This window comes from Mirounga leonina, unplaced genomic scaffold (genome assembly GCF_011800145.1).
Source record: "Mirounga leonina isolate KUSES-001 unplaced genomic scaffold, KU_Mleo_1.0 Mir_178, whole genome shotgun sequence".
NCBI classification, from domain to species: domain Eukaryota; kingdom Metazoa; phylum Chordata; class Mammalia; order Carnivora; family Phocidae; genus Mirounga; species Mirounga leonina.
Window position 1 is genome coordinate 21,449,533 of NW_023270464.1, and position 22,111 is coordinate 21,471,643.

Genomic DNA, 22,111 nt, shown 5'->3' on the forward strand with positions numbered 1-22,111 from the left:
TGAGTCTGGCTTCTTTCCCTTTACACAGTATTTGTGAAATTCACTAATGTTGTAGCACGTGTGAGCACTTCATTCCTTTTATTGCTGAGTAATATTCCATTCTATGTATATACCACATTTTGTTCATCCATTTGCCAGGTGAGAGGTATTTGGGCTCTTTCTACTTTTTGGCTATTTTGAAAAATGCTGCTATGAATATTCATGTACCTTCGTGTGTGTGTGTGTGTGTGTGTTTGGAACCATGTAAAATAACCTATACAAAATTTTAATATTGCAAAAATATTGCTTAAATGGCCCATGCGATCTTATAAAAAAAAAAAAAAAAGGAAGTGGCAAATAGGGTGTGTGTGCGCATATGCACACAGAATGATTTGATTCTGTTAAATAATTAAATAAGTACATAAAAAAGATTAGAAGGCAGAAAGCTAAAATGTTAACAGTGTTGTCTCTGGGTGATGGGATGGTGGATAATTTATGTGTTTGTGTGCTTTTCTGTATTTCAACAAATTTTCTACTGTGAATATAAATTACTTTTGTAATCAGGAAGAAACCACAATGTTATTAGAAGGAAAAAATACATCCTTCCCGTTCAATTTCTCCCAGGGTCTTTACCTCTCTGTGACAGAATGATGCCCTCTCCGTTGTCCAAAATGGGGGAGGGGAGGGTGCAGCCCTTCTCTCTCTCCTGCACAGTGCTGGTCACAACATCCAGAAAACTGCAGATCCCCAGTAAATACCAATCAATGTTGAGGGCCTCGAGATCAGTCTCCATGGCAACCTGACAAGGGCAGGACACTGATGAGCGCTGCCCCAGCATGGAGACGGCCCAGCAGGAAGAAGGCCTGCCTCGGGCAGCCTGAGGTGGCCAAAAGACCATGCAGCAAATGGGATCGGGCTTCCTAAGGCTCCAAGAGAGGGACATCTCTTTAAAAAATGGAACACTGAAAAGTCTCAATTGATCACCCTAATTGTGGGGTTCCTGGAACTGCCATTTCTACTTAACTTCTACAGCTGCAAACAGATGCCCTGATTCAGTATTTTTCAGAACTACATTTAAAAACTAAGTGTCCTTCCTCTATGCTTACCCCGTGCCTAATCTCATCGTCTTGCTTCATAATGACTCACTAGTCTGCACCAGGCCCGCCCCTCACGTTTGCATGACCAGGAAACAGAATTATTGGAAGTCCGTATCTCACACGTCTGAAGATTTGAAAGTTATAAATCAAGCTAACACACTATGAAAGAGAGTACATCCTATCCTCCCACCCTGTTAAATATATTTGCAGAGTGAGCTGGAGGGCCAGGTGAGAATTCAGGTGTCTCAGGCTCCTTGGAGTTGGGAGTGGGGACATGTAGTGCCCGAGAGTTGGTCCCAGCCTCCCCTTCTCCTTCCCACAGCCAAAGAGGCCTTGTACGCATACATGTGCACACCCAGCCGACACCATGCCCCCCACACACACTCCCCTCCACCCTAAGCAGCAGGCAGCCCCTTGGCCAAACCCTTGGGCTTCACAGTGCACATGCCTGCAGGGCAGCCCACCCTTCGGAGGACAGTAGACCAATGGAGAAGTCTGTGCATGGTGTGGGAGTGGGCGAAGAGTCATCTTGCTGAGGAATTCCGGTGTAGGCAACTACAGGCTGACCCAGAAGGGGAGTGAGGCCCAGGCTCTACATGGTCACTTCCCATGGCCCTTGAACTTGTGGCAGCTGAAGGAGGGCCCTGAAAAATATGGGGTCCCTCTTACCCAAGACTAAGAGATAGCTATCCTCCTACTAGACTGGGTTTCTCGACCTTGGCACTATTGACATTTGGGGTCATACAACCTTGTTTTAGGGGCTCCCAGTAGTATCCACCCTCAGTTGTGACAGCCAAAAATGTCTCCACGTATATGCCCTGGGGGACAAGTCGCTACTGGTTGAGAAGCACTGCACTAGACTGTGAAGCTCTTGAGGGCAGCAAATAGGACTCTTTCACTTCAACGTTTGAAGGGTGAATCAAAGAGCCAACACCTCTGTTCATGATCTCAGAACCACTCTTGAAAGACCCGTTTCTCCTGGGGAGGGCTGGGACGTCCTGGTGCCAAAAAGTCCCTCAGAACAAGCTGAGAGCAGTTCTTGGTCACTGGGGTGTATGTGATAAATCTGGGACATGAAGGTAAAAGCAACAGGAGACAGGGGAAGAACAGTGCCGTGCACCCAGGACTCCACAGCTCCAGGGAGCTGCCTGATGCATGCACAGAGTTAACCCAAGGGTCCCTAAGACGTTATACTCTTCACAGTCCAATCTGCCTCTAGCAAAACTGCCCAGGTCAGGAGTGTGTGTGGGGGTGGGGGGGAGGCAGCTCCCTAAACTTAAACAGACACTCCTATGTGACCTGGCAGAACACTGCTGAGCCCCAGATGTTCCTTAGACAAATCCAAATGTGATGCACCAGGAAGGCTAGGACGCACCTGATGGGACTTCTGACCTCCAAGGGGCTGACTGTAAATTCCCTTCATCCCCATGCCACTCATTCTACTCTCTTTCACCATCGGGATTTTGCCAACCCTGTTCGTGATGAGTCTCTTCAATCAGTGGCTACTGCTATAGCAAGCCCATGCTCCTTCTCTAGAGCAAGCAAACGTCCACCATTCAGCTTTCTTCATAATAGATGAAGTCCTTGTGTATTTTCCATACTCCTAGCAACTGCATATCTGCATAATCAGTGGTATCTGCATGAGGAAATGGGTTTCTGATGGTAGCCCTACATACTAGCAAGTATAGCAAAGTACATACTGGTATCGTTCATGGACACCAAAGAGACTCTGATTTGAGCATCTGCTTGTGCCTCAGTTTCCCTACAGCAGCAGGGCTCAAAATGTGGTCCAGATATGCCTGGCGGCCCCAAGAACCCATCAAGACAGCCATGTGTTAAAGCTATTTTCCTAGGAAGGTCTAAGGTCTACTAAGGTCTACCGAGGTGGTCTTCGCATTTTTTTACCCTCATTCTCTCACGGGTATGCATGGAGTGTTTCCAGTGGCTTCTTGCCGTGTGAGGACATTGTCTGATGTCTAACTGGAATGTGTATGTGTGTGTGCTTGTGTTTCTAAATCTTTCTCAATTCTGATTTCAACTGCAATAAATAGAGATGGATATAACCCACATAAACAAAAGCTCTTTGGGGTCCTCATAATTTGTAAGGGATCCCGAGACTAAAATGTTTGAGAACCACTGCCCTAGAGCAGGATGCTGGTCACACTTCTACATATCTGAAAGCAGGCAGTGGAGGAAAAATATTTGGAAGACCTTTCTGAGAGGTAGAGTAAGTTAGAGTATAAAAATAAGTACATTTTCAGAGTTTTCTAACAGGAGTGTCACAGTGACATTTTAGCTGCAAAATGTTCTCTAGGTTCTTCTAGGTGGAAAAAAAAAAGTCTAGAAAAACAGCAAAAGTATTAATATTTTCAATAAAAGCAATACACAGTAAACACAATATTGCTTGTTTGGAGGCTTACCGATGATCCGATTTGCACTTGGACTAGCTTCACCTCAACATCCCCAACCTGGCAAAATTGCTTCCATTCATTTGCATCTCCGAGAGTGTCCAGGGTGTGCGAAAACAATTAGAGGCACAGGGACTGAGAGCACATTTGTATTATTTGTGGAGAGAGAAGGGAGAGCATCTGAAGCTTGTCATTTTTAATTTAACTGCAATTCTGAGATTATCAGTGGATTTCAATTACCCATGCTATAGAATCAGGATGTGATTAGCAACCAGAAGCACTTTTTTTTAAACATCTAAACAACATCACAGTCCAAAATAAACAGATGAAAGACCTCATTCCTTCCAGCTTTAACACCAATCTTTCCATCACTTCTGATTTTCCCTTTATAATCTCTTTACTTCCTTTCTTCCCCCACCTCCCCCACCCACCACATAACATTGATGGTATTTTCTCTCCCCTCCACCCCCACCCAGGCGCGAGGTGTTCTGAACACAGGGCATCATTCACTGGCCCAGCATACCCAGAAGAGGCAGATGACAGTTGCCTCCATCTTGCAAATGGAACAACTGGGAGACAATATCCACAATGCTGAAATAATATCAACATGGCCAACTAGTGGCCAGGCCAAAACCAAAGTGCTTCACACCTGTCTAGGAGCAGTACATAAGCTGGTAGGAGTGGAAAGGGGTGGTGAAGGACATGCTGGAGATCCTTCAAGAGGAAGAGATAAGTCCTGCTGTCTGTAACAACCATTTCTAGAAATTGCCTCCCCCCAACTCTCATGTCAAAGGATTTGACTTTTCTTAATTAATATAATAATAATAGTAGTAATAATAATAACAATAAATAATTCAAGGAGAGGTCAATAGCATGTCACCAACAAGAAAAGTTTTACCAGTTCAAGGCTGGGGCAGATAAATAATGGAACGTGAACTACCATCTTAAGCCTGGCTACTTCTTTACAGCCTGCTTCCATCTTCTGTGCTATAAATAATTCAGAGTTTTCTTTTTTCTTAAATATCACAAAACCAAGTCAGAATCTTTATGTGAAGGATTCTGCTGTGTCCCTCTCTCCCTCCTCCTCTCCCTCCCTAGCCAGCCCAGGCAACTCCCCAGAGAACGACCCCTCAAGCTTTAACATTTATTCTTTGACATTTCAGACTATTTGTTAGGCAGAGCTGCCTTCTTGAGATCAAAGTCAGAAAATCTTGCCAAGAACTCCCGCTTGGCCCTGTCCAACTGTGACAGAGAGGGTCTGTTAACCCCCAAGCATCCGCTTCCTTCCTCATCCAGAGAAATCCACCAACCCTCACGAGAAAGGGCACCCATCTCTCTCTTTCTTCCCTCCCCTTGCCTTCAAGCCCCCGAGCATTCCAAGAGGGAGCAAAGGCGCTCTTCCCACGGGATACACCAAGACACTCAGCAGAGAGAGGTGGACCCAAGAACCAAAAGATGTCCCCCACCAGGAGACAACAGTGATTCATAGGGATATGGCGTTTGGGGCACTTGTCTAGGTAGAGTCTTTGTATCTGAGGATTACCAAACTCAGAGACAAATATGGAACAAGGAAATGTAACTTACCCCAAGCCATTTTGCTAGTGGAGGTGCTGAGACTGGGCTCCAGGTCTTCATTCCTGTGTCCTACCACTAGATGATGTCTCCTCCACCAGCCTGGGAGGGTGGCCAGGTTTAGTGCTGAAGTCTTACGCTCTTATGTGAGATGACTTACCATTTTCTTCTGAGATACCACAGAGAAGGTTTCCTGCTCTTCACAAGAGTACCTATCCACCAGTTCTCAGAATCATGTCTGCCTCTTTGCCAAGCAGAAGGCAGAAGGAGGGACTGAGCCTACGGCTGGGCAAAGGTGTTGGGGTGTGGTTGTTCATCTTGGTCAGTGGTTGGTTAATATCCTGCTTCATTCTTCTTTTTAAAAAAGCTCTGACCACCCAATAACCCAGTGTTACCTTAAGTGTGTGTGTCAATCTACTGATCAGTATTAAGTGAAGAGCATTCTGTGTTCAATTAGATTGGGAAAGTGGTGGGATAAAAAGTTTTATTTAAAGCAGGACTTCTCAGAGCCTTTAATATCCTAATGTGTATTGTGAATCTATAAGAGATTGGCTATACCATGCAATATTCTCCAAAGTTATTGGATGGGATCTTAGCATCTCATGAGACTCTAGGGAAGCACTGTCTCAACCAATGAAAAGGAGAGCAACATCATTTCTGTAGTAACTGGAGTAGGAGGAAAAGGTTTCTCTGCAAGTTGGGGACTCAAATTAAGAGAGGGTCATATTGCAGAAACTGAAGCTTTGCCCAGAAAACTGATCAATTCATGTGAGACAATAGTTGATCAAGCAGTTGACCCACTAAAACTACTAAGACAGCCAAAAATGCCATCCTGAAAATGCACAGTGGGGTTACTCTGGTCTTCTTAACAACCAGATTGGCCATTTGGTATCAGAGCTACTAGGGGCCATTGCCTGTTATGGTAGCAGAGTTGCCAAACCAACAGCCATCAAGAGGGAAGGATTCCATGAGTCATTCAAACAGGGACTCAATTTAAATTCTCCCAGGAAGGACATTCTGAGAATGTATTCTATATTTGTGACACCTCCTCTGCTCCCTACTGACTGTGGGAAAGAACAGACTCAAGCTCTCACTGGCCGGCTTGGCATCTGGCTCCCTCTGAAGGGAAAGGCTTTGGTCCAAAGCTGCAGCCCTCAGATAGGAGCGGCCCAAGTCATGGAGCCCGGCTGTGTCCTCCTGGCCAGATTGACCTTGCGGAGACTGAAGCTCGTGACAAAAATCGCTGTGAGATTTCCCCTCAGGCTCTCCGTCATGTGAGTTTTCTCTCAGAACTAACAGCAGGAGAAGGCCGACACTTTGGTGTCCCTCGAATGCAGAGGCTGGCCTCAGCCTGCCTTCTGGCATTTTCCTTCTGCCTGAGATTGTTTGAAGGAGGGCACCTACATTTGCCCCATGGGACACAGACTTGAGGACTTGGGCACTGCTTGGCCAGCCGGTGCTGATAAAGACTAAGGAGTGACAGAACTCTTGTAGGTCCAGAGGTCTCCTGCGTTTGGGACCTAAACCCTCTCAACTTCAGACTCAAGGGCTCTCCAGATCCTGTGTTCCCCGATACCCTCAAGAACCTGGCCGTGTGATGTAACGATTTCCCCAGCCTGTGTGGCTGATTAGACCCGCATCACAGACCGTAGACAGATGTCCTTCCTTTAAGAGCTCCCGCGACCCCTTCCCCCCAGCCCCACTCCCGCTCTTTCCCTGACACATCCATCTGGGAGTCAGGATAGCATGACCTTTGGCCAAAGGCTGTTGCAGACCTTGCAGCGCAAAGGACATTGCGTTGCAATTGTAAAGCTATGTTGCAAGGACCAAAACAGACCAAAACTAGGGGGAGCTTCAGAGTAAAAGGAGGTGGCAAGTCAGAGCTCTATAAAAGAAGTATCACACGGGTATATCCCCCACGGCAGTGAAATCACTTTCCCGGGGACAGGTCCCTGCCCCTCTCACGGCAGAATGAACTTGGGGACAAAGGAGGGAAGCCTGTGTCTTTTTAAGGGAAACAGCCAATCGCTCCAAGGAGGTTCCCAAAGGCAGAAGCAGACTGTCGTGCTGCCATGGTAACAGCCCAGGGGCAGGAGGAGCTGAGGGGAAGGAGGGCCACGAAGACAAGCCGGTCGTCACTAGTAGCCCCCAAGGCCACCGGCGTTACTTACCACAGTCAGGCTTGGCGGGGTGTCATCTGAGCTGATGTGATGCGCTGCCCCACCCCCCACCCCAAACTTTGATGAAGCCACAGACCAGGGAGCACAACCCTGGAACTCCTACCTTGGGCAGCCTGGCTCCTTGGTCTCTGAGTGGGGAGTGCTGACCACCCTTCCAAACCCTCACACATCACTTGATGCTGCTCTTAAGGGGCTGGGGGTGGGGCGCGGCATGCGGGGAGAACGGCTCAGCATCTCTGCCTCTCAGAAAAGCCAAGCTCCGTTCTTGTTGTTAACACCCCGTGCCCCCTTCTCCACCCTTCGCCAAATCACAGATGCCTCTACATCGGAGAGGCCTCAGGCAGTACCTGTTTGCAGAGGGGTGTGGGGAAATACCGTGATCCCGAGAAGCCCAGGGCTGTGCGGGAAGCTCGTGTGTCTCCTGTTTCCGAGGCTTGAGAAGTGTCGTCAAAGCCCCCAGCCAGGACCTCTCTACAGCTCTGGCTCTTCTCTCAGAATGTGGTAAGCCTGCTTCTCCCCTCTACCTCGCACAGTTCCAGACGCCTTCCCAAAGTGGGCCCACGCGGACTGGGTCTTGCCCTGGGCTGGAGGCCTCTGACACCGCATTGAAGCCAGCAGCTTCCCCTATGCCCTGCAGGATCCGCGCTTCTCAGAGATCCTCCCACCTGCTCGTTCCTCCTTCAGGGAAGCCAGCAGGTCTTGTCCAAGGCCAGCCCCAATACTTCTTCCTTCTCCCCCGTTCGCACTGTCTCCCCCCGCCCCCCGAGCACAAAGAACACTCGAGCCCCACACTTCCATCCCCCTGCAAGGCCAGCACGGTGGGGAAAGATCTAGCTCTCTGAGGCGCACCCTGATATCTCATGATGGGAGGGGAAGTGTCCTGATGGACGGGGCCAGAAGACAGAGAGGCCGTAGGCCTCCTCCCCATGCAGAAACCTCCCCGAGCCAGCAGGGGGAATTTAACTCCAAGGGGACCCTAGGGTCACATTATGGAAATGTCACCCACCGAGAGGAGGAATTGGGATGGAAGTCCTACCCAAATGGATCTCAGAATCCTGATGGAATTTTTGAACCCCCCCCCAAGAAGCAGACAAGGACCTTATCTCTCGCCAGCACATCTTACATCTTACTTTGGGGTTCAAGTAGGGCTGAACAAGGAGTCTTACTGAGCTCGCAGAGTGATACTGTCAGCTACAAGCTGAGGTTTTTTGGGGATGTGGGAAGTGCAAAGTGCAGAGTGAGAGCCACTCAAGGCAACTGGGGGCTGCATCAGCTTTGCCCACATCAACCCCACCGAAGAGGGGGAAGGGGAGAGCACGGGGGAGCTGGGAGAGAGGAGGGGGCCCAGGCCTCCCAGACAATCTGGCTGCGAACCAGGCTCCCTGTCCCTCCCATGCTCCCCACTGCCCCGTCACCTCCTCCACTGTCACACTCAAGAGTTTCCCTCCATTCCTGTCCTTCCCACGGGAGCCCCAGAGCGGCCAGCATCACCTGCCACCTCCTCACTCCTCCTCACCTCATTTCTCTCTCCCTTCTAGAACTACTCTGGCAGCAATGCATGAATCGAGCTAGAGCTCAGGGTCCCTGAACACCGAAGAATGAAGGCCCTCGGCCTAATCCGTGTCTGGCATGGCTCAGAAAGCTACACAGCAACAAAGCCCTCCTGCTCTGATCCGCCTGCGCTTGTCCTGCCTCGGTGGCCTCGAACCCTCTCTGGTCCCTCACTGCTGTGTCTGAGCTGCACGAGCCTCTCTGCTCATGCCTGGGCCTGACCTGCGGGAACTGGGCCCAGCCAGGGGAGGCGTCCCGGGCCCGGCACATCTGTGCTCAGGTCACACCTGCAGCTGGGAGGTGGAGGTAAGGACACGGCTTCTGGAAGTTTGGCTGCAGAAGAATTCCCACACGGGAGGGAAGAGCGAGGGTGGCCCAGAGGCCAGCTTCTTGGCTTCCACACGGAACATGCTCAGCATCTGCTCTTTTCCTGGGTGAGAAGCACATGGCTGAGCTTCGACACCCCAGGAAGTCTTTCGGATGGGACAGGAAAGTTCGAATAGGGGCAGGGGAATCAGGCAAGGAGCATCCTTCCTCCCACCACCTTCCTGTCTGAAGCTGCTCCCACGTGCCTGGACCCGGGCAGCCTCACCCACCCAGGCGTCTCACCCGACAAGCCCTCCCCAAGATCAAAGACGCCACCGTTGTCTGCTTGGCAATCTCGCCGCCTGCAAGCTGGGTGATTAATCTTAGACCGAAGACCAACCACTCCTTCAGGTGTTCGGGGTCACGAAATGCTAGCATGGGCGAGGAATAAAAACACTGCAGACATTCTTTTCCGGAGAGTCTTTCAAAATCACCCGGTTTGGTTCCAGAGGGAGGTTCAGAATGGCATCTTGCCTCAAAGAGCCCCGAAAGACTTGTTCACCTCGGGAGGGGTGGGGGAAGCCCCCAGGACTGCAGCCTTCCAGAAGCAGAAGACCTCAGGGAAGTCAGGGCGACCTCACGTCGGCCCTGGTTCTGCCGGTCCCAAACTGACAACCGGGGCTCATTCCTGAGCATTCTGAGTCCCAGCCTCCTCCTGGGTAAGATGTACCTGGCTCTGAGCGGCTCTGCTTCGGTGACATAAGGATAATGTTTCGCGGGTGGGCCCCATTCTTCGGCGCTCGGTAACCAGTTCCAGGATCTGGCCATGCAATCCTCGTGAACGACTCCAGTCCTCTCCAGAGCACGCCCCTGGGAGGCCCTACTCCTGTTTTCACTGCTGTCTTTAAGCACAGAGCAAGCTTCCCACTCTCCAGACTCTGGAGAATAGGGTTCAGAACCAGTGTTCCTCAGCCACCCCCTCTAAAATTCAGACCCAGATAAGCACCTGGCAAGCACCCTGGATTCATGGCCTATGTCAGCTGTGGACCTGAACGGCAGGACCACAGTGCAAGCTGGAGTCTAAGAAAACCACTGTGAAATCCTGTGGGTGAGATTCCGAACCCAGAAGGTCTTGCTGGTCCCCCGAGCCTCCCTGCATGAAGCCAGGCCAAGCCAGCGTCCTTCTGGGCCGAGTTCCGCTCTCGGCATCTGCCCCGTGCCAACTCTAACAGCCCCAGAGGCTCTAACGTTGGGGTAAATGCAAGGGACTTCAGGACCCAGCAGGAAAGCTTGGAAAACAGAGTCCAGGACCCTGAACACTGTTCTCCCTTCTCAGCTGGTCCTCGTTCCGCCTGACAACGCTCTGCGCTCATCTGTCACCTGCCCGTTTCCTCTGCTGGGCACTGCAGACTTTCTCAGCTCCCCTCAGATCTCACTCACCACACAAGGCCTGGCCTTGCACTTAACAGGCAAAACAGAAGCCACCAGAAAGCCTTCCTCCCCTTCCTTGCCCCCAAACCTCTAAACTCCCATCTTTCTTCTTGCCTCCTCCCCCGTTGGAATGGCGCTCCCTTCACAGGGCTGGTGCAGGCCCTTCCCTCTGAGCTGGGTGCTGTCCCTCCCCCCTCCTCAGGAGCCATTTCCATTCATCCCCTCTTCTCCCATGCTTCCAAGGCTCCATGCATTTGAACAAAGCAACGCTCAAATCTCTCTTACTAAAAATGAAAGTTTTCCCTGTGGTCCCAAAGATCCTCCCATCCCTTGGGACATCCCAGTTCTAGCCCTGGAACCACAGAGAATAGGAGAATTCAGAGCTGGGGCAAGGCCCTACCCAGGCCATTCTAGAGAAGAGGAACTTCCATTTGGGGTGAGGTTGGGGGTGGGGCGGGGGGGCTCAAACTCAATTTAAATGGGAGGTTAAGTCAATGAGGGTCAGGAGAAAAAGCACCACCCTAGCCTGACCGCTCCCCTGTTGGACTTCCGCCTTGAGCTCCCCCACCTTGCTCTACCTGTCTCTCTGTTACCTGCTAAGTAAGCAAGCTCCCACAAAGCTTGCTGAGGCCCAGCAAAAGGTCCAATCCTACCCAGGAAACCTTCCTCGGCCCCTGTCCTCCACTCTCGCTCCAGATACCCTGCTCACAGAGGCCCCTCCTCCTCAAAGGTAGATGTAAGTTACAGGTGTGGCCAGGAACCCAGGGCCGACAGCCAAGCCCAGCTCACTTACACCTGCTACTCTCAGGAGGACCCCACCACTGCCTCCTGCTTCAGGCCGCCCACATGAGACTTGGTGGAGAGTCTGGCCCACCTGAGTGTGTGTGTGCACGGGTGTGTGGATGAGGTGTCCCAGAATGATCAACAGACTGGCCTACAAGCCCAGAGCCCCGTCTTCCTCTGGGCAAGGTCACGTCCTCAAGATCCTGGGAAGATACAAAACTGCTCTACTAGGATTCTCCTAGTGACCTGCTGATGCAAGGATCTCTCAGTTCTACTCCCAAACCTCTTACACATCAGTTCTGAAGAAAGGATCATGGTAAGCCTTAGCTGCTCAGACAACAGAACAGTCCTCCAGCCACCAAGGAGATGAGGGTCTCAGTGGCCTGAGCAGTGTCTGGAGTCAGGCTTGAATCTCACTTCTGCCTCTTGTGCTGTGTGACCCTGGGTGAACCATTCAACCTTTCTGTGTCTCTAATTCTGCCTCGATAGAATGAGGAAACACTTCACTAGATGGACTTGACCTATCTGGAGGAGTCTCAATGAAAGCAACCAATGCAACAGATTGTAAACACTTTGGCAAACAAGGACTGAGCTAAGAAACTTCTTTAAAAGAGTATCAGTAAAATGGGAGGAGGGAAGGGGGGAGAAATGTCAGAATTTCTGTGTCTTTAATATTCTTTGCAAAGTTGCCAAATAAGAGGTCTGATGCAGTCATTTCATTAGAAAATAAAGTGTTTATTAAGAAACTATACACTGAACACTCCTATAAGTCTCTGTGGAAATACAACGCCCCATTGTCATAGCACAAGGTGAGAAAATGGCAGAATAAAAGATGCTGGGATGGATGGAGCCTGGCAGGCTGGAAATGAGGTAATGATTTACAATAATTAAAAAAACATCATCCTCAAGCTTACTCCTTAAAGCCACACTCGGGAGGAGGCCCTGGCCCCAAGGGTCAGCAGGACACGGTGGGGATCAGCCTGACATGAAGCAGTGGAGGGGGGAGGGCAGGATGGCGGGAAGCTATCAGGGGCTAGATACACACACATCTTGAGGCCCTGGAGAAAACCTGAACCCCCACCACAATACTCTGGACACTACGGTGTCTGGGAGGCCACCCCCAAAATGGGCCAAGAACTTGGAAAGCTTCGTGATTTTAAACCCCATGGAGGCATCTGCAGAATCAGCGGGAACCTGGCACAAAGAACCACCATCCACAGGCCCCAGGAAGGAGGACCTTCAGTGGGAAGCTTGATTCCCATGTAAATTTGCTGAAGCCAGAGAGAACCTACTATCTCTTGCTGTGAGTCATCACCCCAAAACTTAAGTGGGTTAAAAACCACCACCATCGTGTCCTAAGAGTTCCCCATGGGAGACCCCCCTGCTTCATGTTCTCCACCATCAAGGGACAGCCTGTGCTGACTTCTCACCATGGAAGTACCCCAGGTGGGAGCGGCTGGGTCAAGCCCAGAGTCCACTCGGCCAGCATGGCAGCAAATCTGGGAGAGGTTCAGGCCCTACAGCTGTGCTTCCCTTTCCCCAGCGGATCAAGTTGGAAATGGAAGGAACAAACCGCCTCTTTGGGAGAGGGTGGCCGTGGAGTAAGGCATGAGTCAAAGCAAGCAAAGTAAACACATATATTGACCAGAGAACAGGACGGCCCTTCCACTGGTTTCATGAGAGGGGCTGGAGGAGGCCAATTTTTCCTTCTCTTCCCTTCAGTTCATCTTGGCCTTGAAATGGTGATTCCATTGGGTTCTGAAAGTTCTCAGAGTCAAGAGTAAGTGAAAGTGGGGGGTAGAGAGCCAATCCTGGGATCAGGGACTAGCAGGAAGGGCCTCGGGCCCTGACTCGCTCGGTCCCTTGTGGTCCTAGGAGGATGGCCCATTCATAGGCAAGACCTCCCGTAGCGAAAGCTTGTCAGGACTGCACATCTTGGGGCCAAGGAGTTTTCTAATATCACACTCACTGTGAGCCATTCCAGAGCGAAGAGGAGGGGAGGGGGGAAAACGTGTCCCAAAAAAGTATGGTTTTCTCCACCAAAAAAAAAAAAAAAATCATATATATATATGTGTGTATATATATATAGAAAATGATTGGTTTCCATTCTTTCCTCTGAGACCTAATCTGGTGCCAACACTCGGGCCTGGCTCCCCCTCTCTCACCGCGTGGTCTCCACCTCTGCTTAGACGCTCTTCCCCATTGGAGGTTGCAGGGCGATGAGGTTGCTAAGAGGACAGCCTGGTATCCTAGGGAGAGCCAGGGAGAGACCCCACGCTTCCAAGCAGGGTAAGTGAGGCTGGAGCACGGCTGGACTTCATCAGGCTTTCTCGTGGTGGTTGGGTGGTTTTTGGAAAGCAAGAGAATGGCTAGTGTGTTTTTTGTTAAAAGATGGTTCTTGGTGCACAGGTTTTTAATTCTCTTTATTGGCTCTAAAGATGGTGGCAGGAGCTGCCTCGAAGGCCGGGGTGGAGGGGGGAGAAGGAGCACAGTGATGACTGAGGGAAAGGGCAGCCCTGCCAGTGGTGGATGAGGGACGACACCCGTCTTGGTGGCGTGAAAGGTGCAGGGGCGCCGGCGGCTCATGCAGTTTCTACTTAGCATCCCTGGATCCAAAGAGAACAGCGCCTAGAGCTTCCCACCTCTCAGAGGGCCCAGCCTACCCAGGTGACATCAAAACAGGGAGGCTTAAAAGGAGTTTTTAAAAGCCATGACGTCCTTTGCTGAAATAAACACTGACATCCTCAACATAGATGCCATGGTTAAGAGGCTTGGAATGTCCGGGAAGGCTTATTGGATTCAACATAATTTCTCTGAAACCTATAAAAAACAAAAACAAAAAAACAGAAAAACAGAAAAAAGCAAAATAAAGTAAAAACCAAAATCCCCCCTGCCCCAAAGAAGATCGAAACTAGGAGGGGAAACAGAGAGGGAGCTTGAAGGGGGTGGGGGGGCGGGGAGGGTGGGGGAAGAATGGGAGATATGGACACAGATATATATTGGAAACTGCCAAATGAACTGTCAGCAAAAGGGAAGGACAGGAGGAGGGGATTAACTTAAAACCAAGCATGGTCAGAGAAACTGGAAACACTCCATTTTGCTGCGGCCTCCACTGAACCGAGGAAGGGAAGTGAGCCAACTATCTGGGGGCTTGGCCTTGGATTGTCATGGAGGAGCAGGAGGGGCCTCATCCAGTTGGGAGGAGCCCCTGAGGATGAGCCAACAGGTAGATAGGGAGGGGGCATCACCGCTAGGGTCACTGGCGGGGTGGGAGGGATGCATTCTCAGAACTTGCATTGTTAAGGGATCATAGAGGGCTACTTCTTAATCCTAGGAGCCAGAATCCTATAGACTACCTTGACCACACCAGGGGGGTAGGAGCGCTATTCTTCCAAGTCTGCCCCCTCTTTCTCATTGACTTTTGGTTTCCTTTCACCAGCTCAGTGGAAAGTTTAGGAAATAATGGCTGCTTTTTTTGGCCATATCACAATGCCAAGTCTTAATAGGGGATGGAAGTGTTCTGGAGCAATGACCCTGGTAGCCAAGTGCATGAGAACTCAGCTCCAGTCTGGCCACACTGCCATGGAGTGAATTAGGATGTCCAGAGTGTCCAGAGTTGTGGGTGTTCCTGATCAACTCTCCAGACGGAGGTTTAATAATAAAATAATGTCTGTCCATGTGTTTCCCTGTGTGTGCGTAAAGACAAGCTTGTCTTTTCATGAAAGCTATGTGCAGGCATGTGAAGGACACAATGGGCAGCTGGGTGTTGGGGATACAATGGGAAAAGACCGAGTTGGTTGCATTGAGACTCTCCCCTTCTCCTTCCCAGATCAAAACACAGTTGAGTAATGTGGGCATTGGGAGCCCTCCATCTGCAGGGAGCGGGGCCAGGGTTGTGAGGAGAGAGGGAAACTTCCTTGTCTATGACATCACATTTAGAGAGAGACTCAGCTTCAGGATGAGAAGCGGTGTTAACCCGGGACGAGGGCTCTCTGGGATCTGAGGTGGAAGGGAGGGCAGGCCACTGGTCTGGGTGGCCTGCCTAGAAGGTGTGTGACACCACTATTCCCATCCAGGCCACGGTCCCTCTCTTGCTTCTCCCATACCCCTCACCTTGGCCCTATGACATATTCTCCCTGGAAGACTCCTCCGACCTAAGGGATTCTAGTACCAATCACACACTGGGTTCCTAGTCATCCCCCAGTCCTCTGGGACATAGGGAGATTCCATGAGGTCTTAAAAATCTTAAGAATCAAAATTGGTTGGGGGAGGGGTCTGTACTGCATACAAAGACGTCAAAGGAGGTAACTCACCATGTGACCTTGGGTAAGACACTTCCCCACTCTGGACCTCAGGTTCCTCATATATATAGTGAGTTGATGAGACTAGATGATCTCTATTGTCCTTCAAGTTTAATATCCCATGATTGTCTATGTTTGAAAAGACCCCTGGCAGAAGAGGCAGACATGGGGGGAATTAATGGTCAGTATTGAGCCCCAAGTGCAAAAACATGGGAAAGTAGTTTCACGGGCACAGTGCCAGAAACAGAAGCCCAGGTGTTTCCTGCTCTTGTAGTCCACACTGCTTTACCTGTAGGGGCACCTGCTTTATTTTATGCATAAAATCTAGATACATTGTCCTCTGAGTATCAGACAGTGGCCTTAAAGAACTGTAACCAGGGAGTCAGGGAAGATCCGCCATCACCATGAACTCTGTCCAACCCTTTCCCTGACATGTTAGACCCCTACCCCCTTCCTGGGCCCAAGCACCCTGAACTCGTGCCCATCACTGCTACTCTGGATGCCATTCTCAGGGCCAGAAGGAAGATTCTTATCACCGGGGTGATGACCCTGCAGGTCCCAAGACCCTCCTTCTGGCTCCTTCTCTCTCTCAGAAAAAATCCAGCTCATCTCCAAGAGGAAAACAGCTTGATAAGGGGCAATGAGGAGACAGGGCCAGGGGGGCGGGTGTGTTTTGTCCCTTAAAATCTTTCTTGCCTTAATTAGGGCATAAACAGTTGGAACAACAAACGCTGTTGGTTCACTAGACCCGGCGACTACAACTCCTCTGAAAGGCATCATGTTATAGCTTGAGAGTGAAATCGCCTTTGGAGGCCTTGCAGCATCATGGGCCCTGGAAGGCTCCATGTCGGATCCATTAAAGGCAGGGGCCAAGCCTGCCTAAGCCTCTGCCAAGGTCCCTGAAGCTGCCTCCGTGAACATGAGCCTTTTCCCATATTACCCGGGATCTGAAGTTTGTTTTCTCTGGAACTCTTTCCCAGGTGGAGCCCTTCCAAGATTCTAAGTGCTGAATCCTGATAGCATAGGAGGCACCGCTCCAAGATCCTCCATTCCTCCCCCTCGTGCTCAGAACAACCCTGGAGCAGGAAGGAAAAGGCATCTGCTTGGGGGAGGGCAGGGGAGGCCAGGACCACCATGGACACTGATCGGGAAAGGCACAGGTGGGTGGAGGGAAGGCTGAGGAGGGGCAAACCCACCTCCAAAGAAGGCCTCGCCCACCCCACCATGCCTTGCGGACCTCCGTGTCGAACCCTTTCTTCCATCTGGTGACAGCTCTTCCCAAAGCCAGGCAGCACAGAGCTCACTGTAGGCCCTCCGTGACTCAGAACATGAGCGTGGTCTTTGGGGACTGTCTAGGTATAGTTTCCTGAGCAGCGAGCCAGAGCCTCTGAGATTGTTTTGGGAAGGGAGGGGAGCTGGGAAGGCAGGCTGGGGGAGAAGGGGCACTGAGCACCCACAGTACTGGATGAAAGTACTGGAACCAATCCCACTGGGCCGAAAGCAGGGTAAATCTTCAACACCAAGGCCTTCAAGATTCACTGCAGCAGAGAAGGGCCAGCTCTGATGGCTGCCCAACATAGAAGGGGGCTAGGCCTTCAAACCTCTCCGTTTTTCTAACAGCCTTGCAGACCCCAAGCATCCACCCCTCTCTGGGGTCTCACCCCAGCCCCACAGCCAACGCCCTGGCCTTGGGAGCCCAGCACCCCTGCATCCACCAGTGAGAACTTCCCTGCCTCTTCTGCCTACACACTCCTCATGCGGCGGCTTTGGGTTCTCAAGGCCTCCCTTTCTGTCCCTGCTTCTTCCTTTTGTTATCTGACATGATAATTTTATTACCTAATTCCATAAAGTGGTTAGGTTATGGCCTTGATAAAAGGCCCAATACCAAATGGAGCTCTACTGGATTATTTTCCAACATTTCCTCTTCAAATGTATTCATTTGTCATCTTCAAGTTGCTACATCACACTGGCGCTTAGCACTTACATGGTATTGGCTGGGAGAAAATCACTTGAGACTCAAGAGTGGGTTGAAATACAGGAGCCCTGGCACTGAGGTCAAGGGAGCCTTCGCAGGGACCCGGAGACACAGGGCTATTTAGATCCTTGTCCAGAAAGTGAGAGCAGGAGGGGGCAACCGGATAGACGTGAGGGTGAAGAGCCCACTCTGCACCCCACCCCAGCCAAGGGGCACTCTATCCACAGCCTCCCCGTCTTTCCCCAAGGGGTAAGAAGAGGTGAGATGGACTGAAGAAGGCAGCCCCCAACCAACGTCCCGCTGTAACAATCCTACCATCAGATGCATCGCTGAGCCCCCTGGAACCCGAAGATCTATGTAAGGTAGGGACAGCGCCAGGCACTGCCGACAGCTAATCCAGTGTCCCCCAATATCTTTAAAAGGCTGCTATTACGAACTCCATTTTAACTGTGGGAAAACGAAGGCTCAATAATACATTTTTAAAAACCAACCAACCAAGTTCACTTTGTGGCAGTCTGATGTTGAACCAAGCTCTTCATAACCCCAAAGTCTTTATCATGAACTACTTTGCAATATGGCTTCTATTTGTTGAAAAATCCATATCCAGGGAAAAGAGGCTGACATAGAAGTCAAGGCAGCAGTGGTGGGGACAGGGCTGTATATATGGCTCCCTCTGCAAGGCCTGGATGGAGGGCTAGAGTGTTCTTTCCTCACCAACAGCTTCCCTAGCCAGGGAGATGAGCATCCCCGGCCTGTCCCTGCCCACCACCAGCAGACACCTGGTCTAACCTTTCCTGTTTCATTTTCGGCCCTGCCACACCCACCACTCTTACAGTAACACATTGCATGCATTCGTACTTTCCAAGTAAAGAAACCCAAACTCTATCTACCCATTGACTCCTTCATTTTGATGGAACTTTTAGGAGTTCAGCTTAGGAAGGATGAAAAGTAAACCCAATGAAAGAGAGATGCTAATGAGTTTGGAGAGAAGAACAATTATCCAGAACATAGTCACACCCATAGCAAGAGTGTGGAATATCTGAGAATACCCCTGGGATGCCAAGCATGGAGCCAGGAAGAACTCTCTCCCCAGCACCCTCCACTATGTGGAGCACTAGGCCACTATGTGAACAAGAAGGGTCAGGAAAGGGCGCCTGAGTGGCTCAGTTGGTTAAGTGACTGGACTGCCTTCAGCTCAGGTCATGATCCTGGAGTCCCGGGATCGAGTCCCGCATCGGGCTCCCTGCTCGGTGGGGGGGTCTGCTTCTCTTTCTGACCCGCTTCCCTCTCGTGCTGTCTCTCATTCTCTCTCTCAAATAAATAAATAAAATCTTTAAAAAAATAAAAAAGAAGAAGGGTCAGGAAAGAGTATATTATGGTAAAGAAAAGCTCCCTCATGACCGGTATCTCTTGCTTCATTTCCCGCTTGGGTGGTGGCCTCTCCAAGGTTATGGAAGAAGGCCACCAAAGAGTCCTAGCAGTCCCTGGGATAGGACTAGGGTTACTTTGTTCTGTACCTTTGCCTCCTGATGTGGCTACTGCACTGTTTTCTATCTAGGTTCCTTCTCTCCTGCCATTAGATTCAGTAGAAGGCAGGTGGCAATGACCCAGGTGGGTGACATTAAAATGCCTAGCCTTGCTGGCCACGACTTAGCTTGCTTAAAATTCTCTTAAAAATTGCTTAAAATTCTCATAGCTCTTCTTCTTTTATTCTGAGGTTGCAAACCTAACCTATAGGCCATATGTGGCTCTAGGATGTGTCTTTTTTCAGCACAATTTCTTTTTAAAATTTTTTACTTAGTTGCCAACATTTAGAACTTGGGAGATTTCACATTTAAAATTTCTGTATTTGTAGCTTCCCTTGAAAATCCAAGAGTTCTGGCAATGTTGGGCCAGCTATTTCTGCACAGTGCAAATCAGCCAGAGCAACACGGTGCTCACTCAATTTAGACAGGGCATGTGTTCTCCACTTTGCCATATACTCTACCACTCCCTATTAGCCTCCATCCGACCCCTCCACTTACTTCCAATACCTGCATGGTTTGCCTTAGCATTTGAGCTTAAAACTTGACAATAAATATAAAGCCAGCATTAGGTTATGAGCTGTGCATTAAAGATCAGGGAATGCCATCTCAGCAAGCCTTGCTGACTGTCCCTGTCATGACCAAACTTATGCTCCCTCTGGTCATGGTTAATAGTTATAAAGAAGGAGCTGAAAACCTACGTCCAAGGGACAAACTTAGAGAGTAGAGATCCTTCAGGAACTGAATCGCATGGGTAAGAGGGCACTGAGTTTCAAAACAAAAGTCCCAATGAGAAGACATGCTGAAGACCATTTACAACGCTGCTGTTGGGGGACAAAGTGACAGTATATCATCAGCCAGCTGTGTGTTCCACAGTGCTTATGTGTATAAGGCACCTGACCAAAGGTTGTCAAGTATCACCTAGCAGGTCTCTTCATACAGTCGTTATATTCCATGGGACATGATTTGACCTAATTATCCCCACATCCTTATATTGACAAACCTGCTACAAAGGGTTCCAAAGGACACAAAAATATTCTTGGAACTGAAATGTCCCTCCTGTACACTTCCTGGCTAAGAGGGTGGAACTGGATCCCCAACTTCAGAATGCAGTACCTCTTCTTGTAAAGTTGACTTAATACAACTTGGAAAATAAATGATGGGACTGCCCTGGTCCATGTGCCAAGTCTGGTTCCAGCTGTGTGCAGATGCTGAGGGAGGGGGCTGAGGCTGAATGTACCCCAAATGTGATTTGGCTCATGGAGTCATGCCCACAGGAAGTCACAGTGGGAGGGCATCCACACCCGGGTGACACAAAAGGGCACAGAACACTGAGATCCTCAGACAACAGCCAGAGGCTGGTCCCTGAAGGAATCTTGAAGGCTCTTATGACTCTTCCCTGATGGACATGTCAAGGCTTGCATTTAGATGTAGGAGGATGTGCCCGGGGGCTCCAACCTTGGCATCACAAAGATTGTCCCAATAATAAGTGAATCTTGGCTGAAAGGAGTAAAATGTTAGTCCCAGAGAAAGGGAAATTCCTTACACTCCAAGATGTGGATGAAGTGACCTCTTAAAATCAAAATACTCCATAAGGCATGGAGTAAAATTAGTCGCATGTTCACCATTCTCAAAATTAACTACATAAAGGACGATCTATGATGTCGGAACACTTCCTCTTGTTTAACTGAGAGGAGAGGAAGCGTCAGGTATTAAAAATCTTCATCTCCCCTGAACTGCAAAATCCTGTCTTTATATTCAGCATATTTTTCCCATTCTTGATTCTTTTTATTCTTTTCAAATGTTTGAAATATCTGAAAATACCTGAAAAATCTAGGGAATAGCAAAACCATGTACCCACCACCCAGTATTAACAGCTTATAATATTCTCATATCTTCTTCACAAAATTTGAGAGAAATAATACATTATAGCTATGGTTGAGAACCCAAATGAGTCTGTCCATGATCCTGTTCCTGTTTTTATCCCAAACCAGAGTTAACCACTTCCCTGAAATAGAGGATTATCATTGCTAAGCATCTTTGAATAATTTTGCTACATTGGTACATAATGGTAAAGCAAATTATAGTATTGTTTTGCCTAAACAAGGGATGTTTTCTAGATTATCCATGTTGAGCCATGTAGCTCTCATTCATTAATTGTAACTGATATAATCCACCATGTGAATATACTGCAAATTATTTATCTGTTCAAACAACTGAGATTTGTTTCCATTTTGTCAATATTAAAAAAAGTTGCAATAAATATTACATAAGTCTCTTTATGTGCATGTGGGAGAGTTTCTCTAGAGCAGAATTGGCAAAATTTTCCTACGAAGGGACAGACAATGAATATTTTAGGCTTTATACAAATCACCAAATCTCTGTTGCTACTACTAAATTCTGCCATTGTAGTCAGAAAGCAGCCATAGACAACACACAAACAAATGACCGTGTTCCAATAAAACTTTATTTACAAAAACAGATGGGAGCCACATTTGGGTGGGCCATCATTTGCTGACTTCTACTCTAGAGGTTTGTTACTCAAAGTGTGGGCATGCGGAGCAGCAGCAACAACTGGGAGTTTGGTAAAAAATGGAAACTCTCAGATCCCACTGAATCAACATCTGCATTTTAACAAGCTCTTCAGGCAATCTGTGTGCAAAAAAATGTTTGAGAAGAATGGCCTTGTAGGATATCCTTATAATTTAGTGCATATAAATCCTTCAGCATGTTCTTAAATGTTTCCCCAAAGTGATGGTACTCATACTTCTATAATCACTAAACGGGTGAACTTCTTACCCTGTATCCCCATATCTGATATTATTTGATGTGTGGTAGATGTTATCTCCTTGCACTTTTAAGGTGCATTTCCCTGATCACTATTGAAGTTGTGCATCATCTCAGTTGGAGCTTCCTGATCTGTGAATTGTCTATTCATATCCTTTACTCACTGTGTGTGTGTATATATATATATATACATACACACACACATACATAAATGTGTA

The 22,111-nt window shown here is 49.2% G+C and overlaps 1 protein-coding gene across 3 annotated transcripts in view; it reads right to left on the bottom strand.

Annotated features, from left to right (window-relative positions):
• Positions 1-22,111, bottom strand: part of NTRK3 (neurotrophic receptor tyrosine kinase 3) — a 379,212-nt gene that overhangs the window by 84,582 nt on the left and 272,519 nt on the right. Inside the window, exons 13-14 of one of the 3 annotated variants that reach the window (XM_035024095.1) lie at positions 15,621-15,755; positions 12,019-14,127 (exon numbers count right to left, since the gene is read on the bottom strand). The exons of 1 other annotated variant lie outside the window; for it this stretch is intronic. In XM_035024095.1, coding sequence (XP_034879986.1) covers positions 14,009-14,127; positions 15,621-15,755 — 254 coding nt within the window. In that variant the 3' untranslated portion in view covers positions 12,019-14,008. Of the gene's footprint in view, positions 1-12,018; positions 14,128-15,620; positions 15,756-22,111 lie in introns of those variants that run through there. One more of the 3 variants, XM_035024096.1, reaches the window with a different exon arrangement.